The sequence below is a fragment of the Eurosta solidaginis genome, chromosome 4 (genome assembly GCF_040869045.1).
Source record: "Eurosta solidaginis isolate ZX-2024a chromosome 4, ASM4086904v1, whole genome shotgun sequence".
Lineage (NCBI taxonomy): Eukaryota > Metazoa > Arthropoda > Insecta > Diptera > Tephritidae > Eurosta > Eurosta solidaginis.
The window spans coordinates 717,959-738,741 of NC_090322.1; the positions used below are offsets into that span (position 1 = coordinate 717,959).

The 20,783-nt window shown below is 32.7% G+C and overlaps 1 protein-coding gene across 1 annotated transcript in view; it reads left to right on the forward strand.

The window, feature by feature from the left end:
* The window catches only part of para (paralytic), a 100,010-nt gene that overhangs the window by 72,010 nt on the left and 7,217 nt on the right, over nucleotides 1-20,783 (forward strand). The window contains exons 26-30 of the mRNA XM_067779276.1: nucleotides 5,387-5,509; nucleotides 7,424-7,546; nucleotides 8,369-8,563; nucleotides 8,960-9,205; nucleotides 10,994-11,264. Coding sequence (XP_067635377.1) covers nucleotides 5,387-5,509; nucleotides 7,424-7,546; nucleotides 8,369-8,563; nucleotides 8,960-9,205; nucleotides 10,994-11,264 — 958 coding nt within the window. The remainder of the gene's footprint in view (nucleotides 1-5,386; nucleotides 5,510-7,423; nucleotides 7,547-8,368; nucleotides 8,564-8,959; nucleotides 9,206-10,993; nucleotides 11,265-20,783) is intronic.

Genomic DNA, 20,783 nt, shown 5'->3' on the forward strand with positions numbered 1-20,783 from the left:
GCATTGCTTAATTGGGCGGTATATTAGCTTTCACTCATCAATTTGGCAGCGGTTTGGTCCGGAGCCGATGATGTGCCGGCATTCCGCTCTATGCGAACATTACGTGCTCTTCGGCCGCTACGTGCGGTGTCCCGCTGGGAGGGCATGAAAGTAAGTAGTTACTGATGTGCATTTAAAACAGTGCTTCCGTACTACGCCTTATTGAGTGTTGTGCTGCAACAATTTCTTCTTCGTGTTAAAATCTTAACTAACTTACTTACTTGCTATATCACACGAACTTAAATGTTTGTATTTCTTATATATGATTATAAATAGAACAACGTTAAGAAATTAATTTATCATATAAATGTATATAAAAATATGTATAATGACTTTTATGCAAAGAAATGCATCAAACTATCTTTGAAATTTTAACTCCGTTCATCAAACCTTTTTAAGGATATATATATATATATATGTATGTATGTACGTATATTATGTATATGTATATGTTTGCATTCACATAAGGTTCACTAACGGTACGTGCTATAGATGGCGATCGCAGTACCGAAAATCCCGTATAGCTGTAAACAACATAACTCCGTCCTCTTGGCAAATACTAGAAGCTTTCTAGGGCCTACGCAACTTGCTGCTTCTAAATCTGACAGCTGTATCACTCTTTATAGCTGGATTCTTGGCCTGGCAAGCGCAGGGTACGAGCAAAAAACCTGCTCGATCGCTTCCTCCTCCAACCCGTACTTCCCACATCTCCTATCACTTCCCTCATCCCCCTGACTAAACCTAACTTTAGAGCATGTGACGCCAGAAAGCAATGTCCAGTAAAAATACCTGTAATGAGTGTACAGTCCTCCTCCAACCCGTACTTTCCACATCTCCTATCACTTCCCTCATCCTCCTGACTAAACCTAACTTTAGAGCATGTGACGCCAGAAAGCAATGTCCAGTAAAAATACCTGTAATGAGTCTACAGTCCTCTATTTTGAATGATAGGAGTATCTATGTAAGGTTGAAGGTTGAAGTAAGACCGACACATGATCTTCGACACTTTACAGCCCCGCCTTGTGTCCCCGCCTTTTCATTTTCTCTTAATCCCGCCCAATTTAATTGGGACGTCTATGGAGCGAGCTTCAAGCGATGAGCTTTTTTAGCTAGCCCATCCGTTTCTTTTTTCCCATCTATTCTCATATGCTTCTTCCTATTCCGGTTCTTTCCAGGGATTTCTTACACTCTAGCACACTTTAAGACGCTGTGCTATGCGAGATTATTGCCTTAGTTGCTGTTAGGCTGTCAATATAAAAGTTGACGCGGCTGCAGTTTAAGCTTTTTTCTTCCAATGTATCTCCTGAAAAACGTTACAGTAATTTGGCAGCTTAAACGATCTGTTTATTTCCGGAACGACACAGTATACCACAGACCCTATAGGGTATATATACCTATAGGGAAGTATACTTCTTACACTACTTTGGAACCAACGGCATACACGAGTATTGCCTCATCCGCCATTTGGGCACTCTTACGCCAACCATCCATCTATATTATGGCTCTAAGAGCCCCTTCGAAGCGCAGATACGGAATCAGGTACTCTGTGCTGTAATTGTTGGCCATATGATATGCGCACAAGCTATCCCAAGACACTGCGCCTCGTTACAGTTGTTAACGCTATATTATTTGCCACCAGGTGGGTTACTAACAGACAGTTTTCTTGTCTATCCGCCTTAGTCGAAACTACAACATATCAAACTATTCGAGACTAGACCAGACGTGATCGTAACAGTTCTTAACCGCTTACGCCAGTTCAGACAACCGCTTACGCCAGTGCAGTTTCTCAATAAAAAATTTGAACTGCAATAATAAAAACTAAAGCATAAAGATGATTCAAGACTTGAAAAAACTTAACTATTTCAGATCGAAAAATTGTATATCACTCATATTTGAACGACCGGCAACAAAAAATTTATTTATTTTAAGTGTAAATAAAATAAAAACTTACAAACATATCCCTAAAAACGACATAAAAAAAGTTCAGTAAAAAGGGGACAACTTATTTAAATCTTATATGGAAGTTATGTGGAAAGTCCCATTTTTACAGAATTTTTATTTGTTGTATATTTTTTTACGGATACTTTTATAAATTTTTCTTTTATGCAATCCTCAATTGATCCATATTTTTGTTTTTGCAGGCCATTCAATTGTAATAAATCATTCTTTCAAAGTAATTATTTTTTTTTTTTTGACTTATCCATATTTGTTGTAGTAATTAGTAATGTATACATTATGTATATATGTGCATATGTAAATATGTATATGCCATAAAAAGGTGCTTAGAAATTTGCAAAACATATAAACCTTCGTTGTGATTATTTTTCTAATAATAATGGCTTCGAAAATAATAACCTCAAAACCATTTTATAAAAAAAAAAATGGACTATCTTCTTACTAACTGTATTTTGTATCTGTAACTGTTCTGTGTATCTATCACATCAAATGTTTAAGAGCTTTTGTTGTACGTGTATGTGTAAAGTATTCGTCCAAAGTTAAGACACATACTTTCTGACTTCTTTTCATATATTGTGGACGAAATAAATCGCAAATTATTTCCATTTTTTAATTTCACTCTTCTGAATTACTTTTCTTTGTTTGGTGTTGTTTTAAAATCTTAACTGTAAAAATATGTTAGTAAAACAACTGGACTAAATAATTATAAATGTAGTTATGATTAGTTTTCTGTACAGTTTTGTATTTAATGTAAGAGAAAATTTAAAAATACTCTAATAATGCTTCAGTTGTTTTGTTCTAGTTTTAAAACTTAAAACTTAAATAGTTCGCTGTGATTAACCTTGTATAGTAATTATTGAATTTTACTCATAAATATAAATATGTATATATGTAATTTAGGGTGATCCTGTGCTAAATTAAAACTTTGCCTTAAGTATTTAGTCAAATTTTATTTACCCTGTACAACACTTAGTGATTACATTTAGCACTCTATTAAATATAATGTATTTAAATAAAATTTATATATTTTTAGTGCCTATATATGTAGATTTATAGTTATAGATAAAGTAGAATAGTTCCAGAGATGCCTTGGTGTTCCTATATATATATATATATATATTCAAAAACTGCCCAACTAGCAATAGAGTAAAAATATTTAATTGAAAAAATACATACATACATGCGTCATATATAAATATATACATCATATTTGTCTTATATTTAGATGACAATCAGTAGATGTATGTAAGACCAATGAACAAAGCTCATATTTCGAATCCATTTCCAAATTTGAAAAAAAAAAATCCAGTAAAATATGCCTACGTAATTTAGACCTTACCTCAGTACCCTAGTAATGGAAATAACTTCTCTAGTTACAATAATCCAATCATGCTATACCACAATAACCGGGTTTAGGATAGTTTCTTTGATCTAATTCCACCCACTGCACAATACAAATTCTTACAACGATTACTGAACGTATTGAAAACACTGTCCTTTCCAATACCAAATCTTTGTACTTCAAATGCAATTCTTTCAATAACACAACGGATGAATATCCTGGATACTTTATCTCTAGATCTTAATAGTTCAGTTAAACATACTAACTATCTATGAACATTTAAAACTGTAAATAGTTTCGACTAGAGACATAAAATTGTCTTGCCTTCGCAGTGGTGGCAGTGTTTTACTTAAGAAAAACCCTCTGAAACAAGAAATATTCTACGCTCATAATCGCTTGGTCTTGGGCACGTCATAAATTTGTTCTTCATCGTAAATTTGTTTAAAAACAAATTACGTATCGATCACTTCTCCATTGAGTCTGGCAGCAAAGTTAGAGCAAAAAGTTGTCAAATTTCAGACAAGCCAGCCTAGTCTCCCATACCGTTATACTCACTTCTCCACAATAGACAAATACGATGTTATGAGATATGTGCATTATACATATAAATTTCAACATACATAAGCTGTTCTTCCTTGGAATCATGCACAAAAGTTTTGTAAAGATGTCAAGATAGGCCTCTAAAAATGTGAGCTTTTTCGATCACCCATACAAATTGTTTGGCGAACTTTAATTTCATATCTTCTGAGTCGTATAGCTATCGACAGAAATACTTTAAAAAATTGTTCAAACTATTTTCTTAGATATCCGAATTGATAAACAGCTCGGCTAAGCTTTTAAGATGCTTAGTGAAAAAAGTTGTGCGGTTTTCAGCAACTTTGAGCTAATATGAACATAATTACATATATGAGTCAATAACATTTTACAGAATATAAATAACTCTACCTGTCTCTCTAGACCCAACCTTTTTTGTGCATATTAAACAGAATCTCGCAGTTGTTTTTGACTATTGTGGAGCTTATCACCAGTTCAATAAATACTAACAGTAAAACTAAATAAAATTAATGTGGTATCATTTCGAAAATGAGCTTTCTGGAAAATCTGGAAAACAAACTAGTTTGACAATTATGTATGTACGTGTTAATAATTCGTGGAATACTCATTACAATTGCAGATTGAGCACAAGGGCATCAGAAGAAGAAGGGCAGAAGAGTGTGTTATGTTAGGCGAACTATTCAGCATATGAATGCTTGACGCAAAAAACGTTGTAAGCGACAAAACAAGAAGTTTTCAGGAAGGGAAAGTAACGTTTTAACGACGCACATGAAGCAATTTCATGAGCGTCAACCATTCATATATATACTTAAATGTTTAATATAAAGTTATAGAATTTGCTAATAATTAACTACGTTAAAAGATAAAATATTTTCGTATATCTGGTTAATATTCAGCCCAATTCTAAATAATTTTTCATTTGACGTTTTCATTGGAAACTTACAGCGTAAAATTATTTAGAATTCTGCTAAAAAAAAGGGCAAGAGTTTAATAGAGGATATGCAAAGTTGTGTAATTTGTCTATAAATGAAAGTTTATTTTAAGGTAAATATACTAAAGAGTGGTTGAATAGTAATTAAGGGTAAGGGAAAAGTTTAACTTCCTTTGCATATTTCTTTTTATTTTTATATAGCTTCGTTCCGTTTAGTTTTATTCTGTTTTACACTATTACTTTTAACTTTTTGTGTTTTTTTTTTTCTTGTCGTTTATAAAGTATTAAATTTTGAGATTGAGTTGACCTTTCAAGCGACAGATCGAATACAACAAATCAATAAACACAAATCAATAAAGAATACATGAATGGTCTTAGCTAACTAACGCATACGAAAATCACTATGTCACAACCACAGAATTCACTAGTTATAATAAAAAAAAAGTTTTTAACAATATTAAAACAAAAATAATAAACTACCCAAACACATATTTATGTACAACTACGTTCCTTGTAATGAAAAGAATATTTGATTAAAATGACTTTTGAAAAACCGGTACTAGGTGTCGCTTATCAACTTCGTTGCTTCACTTGCTGGAGCTGGTGGTATTCAAGCCTTCAAGACTATGCGAACGTTAAGAGCACTGAGACCACTACGTGCCATGTCCCGAATGCAGGGCATGAGGGTACGTACTTTCATTATCATATTCTCTCTCTATAATCGTTAAATAACAGTGAAAAAATTACATTAAAATAAAACATGTAATTTTGAACTTATTATTCAAAGCAAACGCAAACCTCATACAAATTCAAAAATGCATCATTACCGTTAGTTCAACTATTCCTTTATTTTGACTGATTGTTTGTTTGATATTATTTTAGTTTTTAAAAACGTTTTAGATCACTAGATTTGTAGTAATTTGATAAAGAGCAATATTTTATTAAAATATATGTACATATGTATACAATTTCCCCTTTGTTTCATTGATTTACTTACTTAGTTAATTTTCACCATAAACTTAATGTACAAATCTGCATAATATTTACTTTTTTTCATACTAAGAGTACTTACATAAATATTCTTTGATAAACCCGAGCTATCACTAAAGTATTTACATATTTTAAGAAATAAATTTATATATATATGTATTTATAGAAATACGACTGCACTCTCATATGTTATTGGCCAATGGCTTGTTCAAATATTTACATATATATAAATTATATCGAAAAATTACACAGGAGCTTACGTTTTTGCATATAATATTTATATATTTAACTACATATAAGTTTTAATGAAGTTTCGCTTAATAAATTTGCATGATGCTCACATTTACGTACATACTTTTTATGGCTCAATAAATAAATAATTTTTGTTGATTTTTACAAGAACATGCATTTGTTTGTTCAAAAATTATGTATAGATTTTGTTTATAATTTCGCATAAATTATCTTGATCAGTGTTCGGACTTTAGTAGTAAGACTAATGCAATTTTAAGACGATAATGCAAGGCAATTGGGAAAATTTGCATGGCTTTGTAACAGTTCAACCATCGCAGGAGTGCGAGTTCGAATCCCTATTCCGGTAGAAAAGGCTTTGAAGGAATTTACAAGGTTTGTTCGAAACCGATGTGGCCTTGTCCGTCCTGATTACACGTTGTTTCGATTTTTCCCAAAGCATTAAGTGAATAAGAAAATGCAAATAACTAATAAAATTCCAGCCTTCTCACAAACCTACAATATGGTGCTCGGAGTACCGTACATACAACAATTTAATTCTAATTTTATATGATTTATGTAATAAGTTAAAATTGTATCAGCTAATTTTATAAGTTCTCTGCTTATGCTTACGAACATGAACATCTGTGTACTGCAGATCTTTAAATTTTATTCCACAACTAATATGTACTAATATGCTCTCTTACTAAGCCACGTTTAATTTTTAATTAAAAAAAAATGTTGAGCTCGCCATAGTATGGAGGAAGTGCACTGCCCTACCATGTCGAAGCAGTTCGCACAGACCATGCAGCTCCCGCCAATATGAAAATTTGAAGAGAAACACGACAGCCAAGTTCTCATAATTATTTATTCAATTTACTACGATAGTAAAACTATACAGTTCGGACACTGATTCTCAAGTACACATGCATTTATATCACATATAAACAACATATGGTTATTTACTATGGATCTGCTTTCAATTTTCTCATGTCGATGTTGTCACCAACTGCAGCATGTTTTTCTTATCAAACACTGGTTTTATTATACACACATAAGAGCGTGAAAACTTCCTCACTGTCATTTTCGTCTATCTTGGATAACTACATACCTACCCATAATCTGTTGTCAATTTGTTGTTCTCTAATAATGAATTATGCTTAAATTTATTTTTCCTACGCACTTAAATTGGAATATAAAATTGTTAACGAAAAATTTTCCAACTGGATGTCCACGCCATTCAACCATTAAATCTCCTTTCACATTGCACCGATAAATTTGCCACTATTTCATTAATCTTCATTGCTTATATAACGTAACATAATGTGATCGTCGACTATAATGACTGACAATGGTGCTGCCATCATCTTTCGAACGTACAGGTCGTTGTGAATGCATTGGTTCAAGCTATACCGTCCATCTTCAATGTGCTATTGGTGTGTCTAATATTTTGGCTAATTTTTGCCATAATGGGTGTACAGCTTTTTGCTGGAAAATATTTTAAGGTACGTTGAAATCAAACACAAAAAACAAAAACAAAAATTGTTTGTAAAATTATTTTAAATTAACATGTTGTATTAAACCAGCTCAGTGACTAAAATTTGTTCTTAGCTGGTTTACAACAACATTTAAAGAATTCTGCTATGAATCATCAGCAGATATGCATTTATTTGAAGTTCTGATATGTGACACGATTTGCCTAAGTCTAACAACAATTTTTTAATTTGGATACAAATTTGGCTGAGCATCTTAGAAATGTAGCTGAGTTTAAAGCGTATCTTTACATCTATTTTTCGTAAATGGTTGGCGATTTATAAAAAGAAAAAAAAATACGATAAACCCAATTATTAATATCAAAATTAATTAGAAGTGAATGCTCAAAGGTTATTTAGTGCTAAAGCTACTAGATTTATTTTACATGAAAATGATCGCCTGTTTTTAGATAAATTAAATTAACCTACCATTTATTTTATTTATATATTCAAAATCTTAACTTGCACCTTACAAAATACATATTTACGTAGAATAGCTGCAAGACCAAATACTATGACTAGGCCAATAATTTTGTATTATAAAAGTAAATTGAAATTTTAGTTTTAAACGATTTGAGCGCAATTTTTATGGGTAATATTCCGCCGATGCCATTCACTATATTTCACTTTATTTATAAATGAAATATGCATAATTAAATGCAACGAAGCCATATTGTTTTCAGCTGAATTCATTTTAATTTTAAATGTTGCTGTACTTGAACAACCTACTTTTAAAAAATAATAAAACATTTAAAATTTTTTTTTAATATTCCGCCATCTGCGTATGTTATTTAGTGCGAAGATCTGAACGGCACTAAATTGAGTCACGAAATCATACCAAACCGCAATGCCTGCGAAAGCGAAAACTACACTTGGGTGAATTCAGCAATGAATTTTGATCATGTAGGTAATGCGTATCTGTGCCTTTTCCAAGTGGCCACGTTTAAAGGCTGGATACCAATCATGAACGATGCAATTGACTCACGTGAGGTAATTCACAACTGTTGCCGATTTATTTAACTCTCTTTATTAACACATTATTTTTAACTTAACCTATGCAATACTGATATTATAATTTTACTTTTTTTCTTTCCCGCTCACAAATCAAAATATAAACCAACTTCCTGACCACAACAACATAAACAAATATATATAAAAAAATACATATATTTCGCTACACTGTTTCCTGTAATAACTGATCCTGTAATAACTGCACGTCAAACCTACATATATATATATATATAACTACGTATAAAATCCCACAACAACAACACTAATTTAAAATATATATACTCTAACAAAATAATATATATGAACACCTATACAAACATACACGCACATACTTCCTCGATCGTTATATAAACTATGGTAAAATGCCATCTTCAGGTGGGCAAGCAGCCAATACGTGAAACGAATATCTACATGTATTTATATTTCGTATTCTTCATTATATTTGGATCATTTTTCACACTCAATCTATTCATTGGTGTTATCATTGATAATTTTAACGAGCAAAAGAAAAAAGCAGGTGGATCATTAGAAATGTTCATGACAGAAGATCAGAAAAAGTACTATAATGCTATGAAAAAGATGGGCTCTAAAAAACCATTAAAAGCCATTCCTAGACCAAGGGTAAGGCTTGTATATTTTTTTCTTAACACAAATGAAAAGTTGATTTAAAAACTGAATTTCATCGATCGATAGATAAAAACTTTTAATACAAATCTGTGCCAATTGTTAATACTTTTTTCCAAGTTGCGCGACCAATTTTTCTTGTTTTTTTTTACATACATACATCTAAAAAAAGATTACCAGTGCGTCAAAATGATGATGACGTAGCTGATATTGAAGTGAATATATTAGTGAGGGCCCAGCTATATATCTAGCAATATTTTCGAAACATAGGCATCCACGGCAACGGATGCATGTGCGCGAGCATCAGCCGCGTTAAGTGGTCGAATTGTATAGTCATTGAAACATACATATTTATTAAGAGTTATACCATTCTTCCACTTTTAGTTAATAAAGTTGCTATGAACTGTACATATGTATTCAAACCACATGCCAAACAACAAGTTGAACTCCTTGTGAGGTTGTCTGTTCTTAAACATTTTTATGTCCGCCTTAAAATTAAAATTGAAATTTTGAAAAAAAATTTATAAATACTTTGAATTAAAAAAAAATATATATGTATATATGTATGCTTTTGCATGCAACTAAAGTAAAAACAAACTGAATAAATTAATGCATTCATAGCTAAAAATCAACTACTATTAGCATGTGTATAAAATATATTTTTATATATATTACAAATATCTAAAGCGAATACAAATGTACAATGACTGTCTATGCCGACACAAATGCATGTTTTGAAAAATAATTTCACATTTTTAAAACAAAAATCTATAACAATTTTGTGAATGCATTCTTTACAAACACTTAATTTAACTCAATGATTAATTGTCGTCAATTTATATCAAAAATTACGGCGTAGTATTTATTAATTCTCACGACTAGCCTAACTTTCTCTAAAAAAACATTTTTTATACTCTGCACGCTCACTTTTATAGTCATTCAATCTAAACCTAACTTCCGTAAAATATCGGAGACTGCAAATCTATTAGTACCGATTTATTTCTACGGTAGGAAAATGTATAATAATGCCCTTGCTTACAATTTTTATTCGACTAATCAATCGACTAGTCAATTAACCGAGCAGCAACTTTTGCACTGATTGCAAATCTACCAGCTAGTATTCGATTTTAACATAGCATGCAAGCGCCTGTCATTATTCGAATAGTGACAGCTCCATAAAATTAACTCTTTGTCATTAAAAAAAAAAATTTAAATTTCATAAATTCAATTTTTAGCCATAAACACTCAAAAAATTTTATTGTTTCCTGCAAAATGAGTTTCCGAAAACAGTATGAAATTTCTTTTCTAGAATCTAACACTACACTGGCACTAATCGCATTCAAACAACTAGTCGATTAGTGATAATCGATTATTTAACTTAACAATTTTTGCAAATCGACTAATCGATTATGCGAATAGTCCATTACCAAGAGCTCGAATAACAATCCAAAAAACATACATACACTAATAACTATTCTAATATTCAAAAATATAAAATACTGATATACATACATACGTACCAATACATATTTACAACAATATCGAACGATTTTTTTATACTTTTTCTTCGTATTACGTCGTATTGAAAACCTTGTGAAAAAAGTTGCTTTTGGCACAGATGAGATATAACAGAAATAATAAAAATAATAATAAATTGCTTAATATTATAACTACAATAACAAAATAATATTAACATAAGATTGCAAATAAGCAACTTATTCGATAATAAAACATAAATTAATTGGGAATTCATTGTTTCTATATTTCTATCTTTTTCTCTTACAGTGGCGTCCGCAAGCAATAGTATTTGAAATAGTTACAGATAAAAAATTCGATATAATAATTATGTTATTTATTGGCCTGAATATGTTTACCATGACTCTCGATCGTTACGATGCCTCCGAAACATATAATGCGGTCCTAGACTATTTAAATGCGGTATTCGTAGTTATTTTCAGTGCCGAATGTCTATTAAAAATATTCGCCTTACGGTATCACTATTTTGTTGAGCCATGGAATTTATTTGATGTAGTAGTTGTCATTTTATCCATCTTGGGTAAGTAAAAGCCAAAAGACGTTGTCGATAGTTTTGGAATTATGGTTTACTCTTCGTTCTAGTATTTGTACAATTCTAATTTGTTATTGTTGAATAATGAAATTTAAACCATATAAGTAAATGCGTGATTGTCAATTCTAAATTGCTTATAAATAAATACATACACATATCTTGTTCAATCGTCCTTAGTCTAAATATATACATTTATATGTATATTTTCGTCCAATTTGTTGTATTATTGGCTTAGTTGTTTATGTACTTAACTAAATATTGTATTACTTTTATTCGAGTGTTGTAAAATTGTTAATTATCTGTGTATACTCGTGTTTATATTTCCAAACGTACTTTTGTACAAAAAGCTAAATGTTGTGCTTAAGTATCCCTTATTTTTTCATACATTTGTTGTTGTTTTTTAATTTGTTGCTGTAACTTTTAGTTACACAAAAATGTTCCTTGTATTAAGTATAGTTCATGAACATTAATTTTCTTTAATATCATTGTATTTAATTGGCATTTTATTTTGCTTTATTAAATGTACCTTCATATGTACATATATAAATAATTATGATTTCCAAAGTTTATTGAATACAAGGCCATAAAATGCTTGATATCATAAATTTGTAGTACAAATACTACCTACACTTACTTCCCAAATCCGCTTAACTCTATTTTCCCCTCACGAATGCCTTAACATTTGCATGGGTAAATTATGCAGTAATGTATAAATTATAATTGTAAATAATTCTAGCCTCCTGTAAATTTTTCGAAATAAAATTTTTTCCGAAGTAGCTTTAAATTGCAAATCTGTGACGCTAATTTTTGTGAGTTTTAGGTTTTACCGTCACCCAACTATATTAGATAGGCATTAAACAATCTAAGCCAAGTTTAAGATACAGAAATGTAATACAGTATTAAAAAATCATTGTTCGAAACTCTGGCATTAACATCGTACAAATTATAAGCCAGGTAGATAAAGCCATTGCGAATAAAGCTGCCTGATAAAGTTGTTTGATTGGGTTTCAGAATGTGAGCTATGAATTTCTAGCTCTGTCTACCGAAATGCGGGGATCTCGTTTCAGAAATTGGGGGAGAGGAGACGCTGAAGGGAATTTGCTGAAAAGAATTACTATTGCAAACGGCGATCATAGTAAAATGCTAAGCTCCGCATTCAAAATTGTGGGGTAGTACTTAAAAGTTTTTCTTCGGGTTTTATGTCGTTCGCAATCTGATAACGCAGTTGTTTGTGACAATAATAAGGTCGTATAGTTTGAAAAAATAAAATAAAATAAAATAAAATTGGAAACATTTGAACGTAAGATGCTGTTTGCCTGAATAAAACGTCCAATCTTCTCTACGGCACACGAGCCATTAAGATCGATTTTGTCTAACCCACTACAATACCGGTCATATTTACTTATATGAATGTGGTCATCAATGTTTCTATACAATGTGATTTTTTTGTTCATGACTATTTAGATCTACGTACGTACAATTGTAGGCATATCATGTGCCATGGTTTGTTTGCAACTTTTTAGAGAAGAGCTTTTTGTGGCCTTATATTCAATTTACCCAAAAATTATTGGCATAACCTTGTTATATTGGTGCTTATATTCAAGTTGTTTGTTCTGTATACATACACATACTATAAGACTGTTTTTTAAACAGAACTGTGCAAATAAGAATTTAAAAAATGCCTACTTGTGATAAATACGGTAACAGAAAGTCGTGACTTTAATCGGTGTCCAAACTTATATATTTCTTTATTTATCTGGCCTTTTTTGTCTTTGGTTCCTAATTACTTAAATGACTTCGACCGAGTTCCCACTTTCACGGTTGCCAGTTGGTCCCTTCCAATCCCATTTGGTCCGCTGGTCCCTTTTCTTCAATTTTGTTCCTTTTTAAGCAGTTGCCACGATTTTGGTACTTTTCTTTCTTTTTCTCTCAGGTAAAAATTCACAATATTGCTCAAAAAATTGCTGCACATTCGTTAACCCACATATAATTTTGAATTTACTTCAATGGATTTCTCACCGCAAAAATTGCTCAGTCAACACAAAGTACTAGAACAGTGACATTTCACCTAGGAAATAATTTAGGCGAGGCATTAAAAAGAAAAGTGCTGGCAAACACACTGTCGTTAATTGTTGATGAAACAACCGACTTATCGAAAAAAAACTCTTGTTTTATAATAATTATAATAATAATGGCTAAATATTTCGATCGGTTATTAAACACTTAGTGAAAGATTTTTGTCACTAGTAGAGCTAAAAGTATGTATTTCAAATGTGCCTCTAAGAAATTTGACTGATGATGCGTCAAGTTTAATGAATTGAAAACATAGTTCGGCAACACCAGAACGCAAATTTTTGAACCGTTCCTTTTTAAAACCTAACGCGCCATACATTTTATTTCATTGCAATCAACAACATAATACTGGAACTAAAAGCTTTGTGAGCAAAACTGGGTTCACAACGTTAGGTTGGTGAACGACATAGATTTATCCTAGAAAAGTGAAAATATAATACCATGAAGTACATTCTATTTTCGTATATAGGAAACCATGGAAACATCCGAAAATTGTATATTTTACAACGAATAGGACCTCCTTGTATACTAATAAAATAAAACAAAAATGTGGTAATTTTTTTGAGATTTGGTCCTTTTTTCCATGAATTTTGGTCCCAAATGAAAACGTGTTGTGGCAACCGTGCTCACTTTCACGATAACTGACTGCAATTAAAAATATTAAGGCAGAACAAGTCCAAGTGAGGCCATCCTCTATTTTCGTTTTTTGGCTGGAGCAGTTTGATCGTTTGTATTACTTGGCTTAGCCGGCGTAAGAAATGTTTTTTTTTTTTTTGAGCTATTTATATGTACATATGTCTGCAATATGTTCGTTCGTAACTCTATTAATGAGCAATCATCCCATTTATTTCACGGACCTACTCATCTGGAACCGTGCATGGTTCCGTTCCGTGTATGTGAACGGGTGTGGTAAGGGCCTATGAAGCATAATTGCCGGAAGAGAACTTTACTTCTGTACTGTCCATTCAGTCCAACTTATGTTTGTACGTAGCACTTGTCACTTAACGTTGACTGCCATATACGTATTGCTTTAGGAATTCAAACCTGTAGCTTTAAGAAGTGGCATAGCTGCTAAGTACTCTGTATTGTCCCCGTTCATTGGTTGCTCAATTTGTTTGCGTTTTTATCCAAATTGCAAGAAAATCTAATTTCTTAACAAAGAGAGATTATTTGCAGATATGACCTGCATAGCGATTCGCGTTTTGTCTTTTTTTAATCACAAAAAGAAAACTTCAACCCTTGCGCAGTCTCTCTCTCGCTACAAATCCCACACCATAACTTCGATCCTCTACTTTGCATTGCGAGTGTAGCAGACAGCTCAAATTTCTCCCACGCAAATCTCGAAAAGCTGTTGCCAGTGCTTGCTCGCAAGGGGATACCAATTAGAAGTAGACTTCCCATTAATAGTCGTACCAATAACATTAGCATATTCTCAAATGGTAGCAGGGCTTGTTAGTATTTTTAATTTAAGATGGTTTTGTAAAAGTATGTCAGAGTGGTCTTGCTGAAGCTTTCTCTCCTTCTGCCTTGGCCAAGTGCCTTTAATGAAAAATCAAACATGTGGCAAAAAATTCAAAGTTTTAAAAAATACTGGAGTGCAGTGTAAGCTTAACGTGATATGCTAAACTTAAATCTGGATCAACGAATCAAAGAAGCAGCAAATTGACTGTATGCTTCCAAAATTATTATGTCTACCGGACCCAAAATTATCTGCACAGTTCTGTACGTTGTTCATTATATTTGCATATTTATATTTTTTATTGCTATACAAAAAATAGAATGCTTATTTAAATTTATATGTCATGTCATAAATCTCAACTTGGTGTACTTTAACGCAATCACAAGCTTACATTCATTTAAGAATTATGGAAGGTTTGTGGTTCGGAACCAACATATTTTCGTTAGCGCTTTGTTGTATTACATTCATATATTGTTTTTGTTTATGTGCAGTTTTTCATAAGCGACAATTATTTACATATATACGAGAGCACAAATAGTTAATCACTTGCTTAATGTTTATGTATTTCCATTTTTTTAATTGTTGGCTCAAGTTGTTGAAATAAAAAGACAACTAATCAATACTCAGACTTGAAATGCAGTAAAGAAAGTAAACTAAATGGAGTTTACTTATACAAGAGATGGCTTAAAATATGCTTTACTACATTAAGAAGCATAAGGCTTCTTTTTCATAACGTCTTCCCACTCTAAGTATAGTTCTTAGTGCTAACGGCGTTAGTTATGGAAAAGATGGCTTTCTTTTCGCTTAAAGTACGTATAAGAATTTTCTATAGACCATACTGTCTGCTATCCGTTAGGAGCTTATTGACAACTTATTTTTAGCTTTGCCATAAAAAAGTATTATGTTGTAATATCTGCTGCCATTTACCATGTTTATAACTGAACAGACCTAAATAGTTGTATTTGTAAGTTTCCAAAATACATAAAATAGCTTTAAAGCTTTACATATTTACATATGTACTTTGTGGCATATTCCTTTTTTATTTGCAAGCTTTGACAGTTTCTAAATAGGCTTAGCCTTATCTGCCTCATATTCTATTTCTTTGATGTCTCTGTCTACTATAACTTACGTAATGCTACAAATCTGAAAATGATTTGGGCTTTGCGCTATATAAAATTAAACACATTAAACTTTCGCAGGCCTAACCCAACGAGCTTTTATGATGCACAATAAGTCTAGTTATGAATATTTGCAATTATTTTTAAGCAGAAAGCTTGACGCCGCTGACACTTTTTGCCAACGCCTTTAAGGACTTAATAATTATTTAGTGTAAAGAATACCAACACTCTTGTTGGTGGGGAAACAATGAAATCAAAATGATATCAAAACGCCGACTTTGTTAGTATAAATAAAACAATCAACGAAAATAATTAAAATATCTGGTCAAAATGGCTAACATTCTGCGAAATAAAACGCTTGGATGTGATTCTTACTGATTCAGCCAGGATTATCTATTTAAATGCTCTATCGCATACCTCTTATTGCGTCTTGCCTAGCAACAAACATAAACGTTTGTAGATATATACGTATAAGCATATATAGCGAAGGCATTGCACGGCCTATCTTTTGTAAGTTCGTCACGCTTTATGCGTAACTTACGTCGTTAAGAGGGCCACCAAAATGTGTGCGAATGCAATACAGCCAACAAATGGCACTTTATTAATGTAGGTATTGCAAATATAGGGCATTTGCTGAATCTTCTTAATGGTTTTTGTCCATTTTGTCGATGGGAATTATGTACTTTACTATGAACAAACGTCGCAAACCAACCCAGCCCAGCCCAGCACAACGACATCGTAGTTTGCGACACCTTCGATAGTTACAAAAATAGCGAATAGAGTGTTATAGTACAATTTTCGCATAACCTGATAAATATATTATCACAAACATACCTATATGTACATTCCCATATTTTTACCCCTGCATAGTTAAATGGAAATTAATTCAGTTTAAAATTGAGAGTTGAAAAGATAATATTTGAGACTTTTAGCAATAACAGTCATGATAACGTCTATCATTTAACTATCATGAAATTACTATTCCACGTAACAGTTTATATCGAATACGTATGTACCAAACATTAAAGTTTAGCAAATCAAATAAAAAAATAAAAATATTTTTCCATTATTCCTTTCAGTAACAGCCTTCCTACTTTTTAGTTAGAAATCATGTAATGTTCGAACACAAATAAAGCCAATGGAAAAAATACGTCGAGTTTATACAGTTTGGAATAGGTGGATGCACTATAAAAGTAAAATGTTTCTCGAGTTTTTCGCATATACAAATTGGTTCAATTACAATCTAAATGATTAGTGGGCAATACGCTCAACGACTTACTATTTGTGAACCATAATTGTGAAGTGTTTCTATGACAAATTCATGTTTCTTTGAAGACTATATACATAGATCATGCATAGCTGATCAATCAATAATGATATTCGGCTCTTAATATATGCTGCGAACTATCGCTCAACGTGACAGGTTATTGTTTTCAATTGAGTTGGAACCAAGAAAACCAAAACTTAATTGAGATCGAAATATAAACTCAAAACTGCGAGCTTTTTTTAGAAGCCAACAGCTATTTTGCTTTTAACACGCTATATATTCGCGTTTTTTCTTCAAATGGTGCTAATCATCATCGATCGTATAATCCGATTTCTGCATTTAGTATAGCCAGCCGCCTAACTCCACAAAAATGCTTTCCGCGTTCAACTTTTGTTTTTGTAAAAAGCAAATCCGAGCGTTATTAACTTAGTTATAAAATATTATTTAATATGTAATATTTGTTATAAACTATATTTGTTACAAATTGTTAATATATGTATGTATGTGTTAATCTTAAGTATATATGTATATGTTTATATTGCGTTTAGTTTTTTCGTCATTATCGTATTTATGCCGTGTAGGTTTATGAATGCTAAAAAATATATTTTTGTTTTATCAAAACTTTGTTTTTTTTTTGTTTTTTGCTGTTAATCATTATATTGTTGTTGTCCTTATACCTAATTACGATATACCTATATATATGTATATACACAAATAGCGTAACTTAGAATAGTTTTAAGTGCACAATTTAATATTTATAACCGATTACCCTAGGGACTTGTAGGTAGGAACTTGTTTCTGTTATTATTCATATAATTGTAAGATTTTTGTAAATGTATTTTGAAATAGGCAAAGGTTTCTTATTAAGTTTGGAAAAAGGCATGAAACCGAATGAAATAATGGGTTTTATTCTCATTTCGTTCTCTAACATTTATTACGATTTCAAAATAAAAATGTGAACACAAATTTTTGGAAAAAGAAACATTTTATAAATAAATGCCTTCCATGCACAGGATGTATGTACAAAGAAAAAGATCTGAATCGTTAATATTTTTCTTATCAAAATCTGAAATATTCGCGCTACTGTTTAAAGATATCCAATTAAAAGACCCGATATTGCAGTCCATTAAATTTTTAAAATTAAAAATTAAAAATGGAAATAAAAACCAGTTTTGTTTTGCCACTAGGTGTCACATTTTACTATTCAAAACCCGATTTGAACTAGTTTCAATTTCGTTCTTTTCCGGATTGAAACAACGAATTCGATTTAAGTTTCGGTTGTGCGCAATAAAACGGTTACTGTTACGGTTTCGGTTTTATTACTTGGTTTGGATCAATGTTTCTAAGAGCATAATGAGAGGAGGGCACGTCCGAGGAGATCAAAGCGGAGCTTCTCTTACAATTTGAAGCGTGCTGCTTTTTAGCATTTCATAAAAATAAGCAGTGTTTACATGTTTAATTCCAACTCTGAACTCTTTTAAAGGCAAAAAATCATTTCCAAGAAGCTTTTTATTTCAGAAGAGGCACTGGGAGTGTTGGTCAAAACTTGTCTCTAAAATATTTTGATGTCATTTTAAACGGCGATCATACTAACCCCATACCACGGTAGAAATCCTTTAAACTCAATAGCAATACCCAGACTAAAGAGAACTACGCCGTGGGCGTTGATGAATAGCATTCGGAGCTATTTAAATTTGAGAGCTTATATGCAGAATATGGTGAGACGAGTGCCTGACCTTTAGAATCTAAGCGCTTTTTGCGAAATTGAAAGAAAAGGTGATTTCAAAAAATCCGCGAATAAAATTGGCTTGCAACATCTCGTCGAAAGGAGCTGCCAATATTCCGCTATGAGAGAATTTTGTTTTCCTGCAAAAGCGTATTCGGTTTTGCAAAATTGAGTTGAGCAATACCACTAGTTCAGTCAGAATTGGAAAGGATCAGTTCTAAACTAGTTAAACGAGGTTTCAGACAGGGGGACTACATAGTGCGATTTCTTTAATTTTATGCTGGAGAAAATAGAGCAAGCTGCGGAACTTAAACGCTCTGGAAGAATATTTGATAATGTCGGGCAATTACTGAAGTATGCCGTAAATAAGGTCAACTCCATACTGACATTGTTAGAGAGGGAAAAGTTTTACGAGAGTAATGGGCCTTTACGAGCTGGTGGCATCGAGTACCTCAGAAGATTCTATATTTACGTACACACATTTAAACATCACCATAGTTCAGTGGCCTTCAGTTCCGGCCCTGCGGGCTTCCCAAAAAGCAGAAGAGTTTGAAAGCTATCAATATCGAACCTATAAAAAGCAAAGTTTAAATGACACTCACACTAGGTTTTGGTGTTAACTTATCCATATGATTCATGGAAGGTATAATACGTTCGGCATCGCCAAACACAGACTTGTCCTCACTTGTTTTTCTTTAAGTACATAACCTTTGTGTATATAACTTTTGTGTAGATATGTATGTATGTTTATGTAAGTATTCGAACTTGAACCTATTTTAAACTTAAAGCCAAGTTAATTAATCAATGGTAACTTAGATGTAGTATAAATATGATTTTCTGAAAAAAACAAATCGAAAAAAAATATGTATCACAGTTGGGCACATCGCACAAAGTTTTTTTTCTAACAATATTTTAAATTTATTGGTAGCTAAAACATTTTCCACATTCCACATATGTAGATACAGGCACAGTCATAGCCTAATAGTAGGCGTGCCTAGGTAGCGCTAGACCTATCAAAAGCTTTTGATACGGTCAACCATGGCTCGTTACTGCAAGACCTGGAAGGGTCTGCCCTTCCCCCATGTCTTAAAAGGTGGACCACAAATTATCTGGGTGGTCGGCAGGCATCGGTGCAATTTAGAAACGAAACACCAAAACCAAGGAGAATTAAACAAGGGGTGCCACAGGGTGGTGTCCTATCACCACTTTTGTTTAACTTCTACATATCAAAGCTACCTTCGCCACCAGAAGGACTTACTATCGTTTCCTACTCCGATGACTGCACAATAATGGCCACAGGCCCAGGCCCAAAGATCGATGCGCTATGCAATAAAATAAACGGCTAACTCCCTGATCTCTCCAGTTTTTTCGCCTCGCGAAACCTGGCATTATCACCGACTATCCGCGACCTTATTTACAACATGGACGTCCCAAATGTCGACCATTTTGAACATCCACGTCGATGGAACTACGCTACCGACTGTCCTACACCCCAAAATCTTGGGTGTGACGTTTGATCAGGATCTACATTTTGGTGAGCACGCAGACGCAATTGTTCCGAGAATTCAGAGCCGTAACAAAATCCTCAAATCCCTCGCTGGCAGTACCTGGGGAAAAGATAAATAAACGCTCATGACTACATACAAAGCAATTAGCCAGCCGATTACGTGCTACGCGTCACCCATATGGTCGCCAAGCCTAAAAATTACCCACTGGAAGAAACAACAGGCCTACCAAAATACTGCTCTCAGAATCGCCACGGGCTGTCTTCTTATGTCCCCAGAACACCATCTGCATAATGAGGCGAGAATACTCCCCATCAGGGAGAGAAATGAGATGCTGACCAAACAGTTCCTGTTGAATA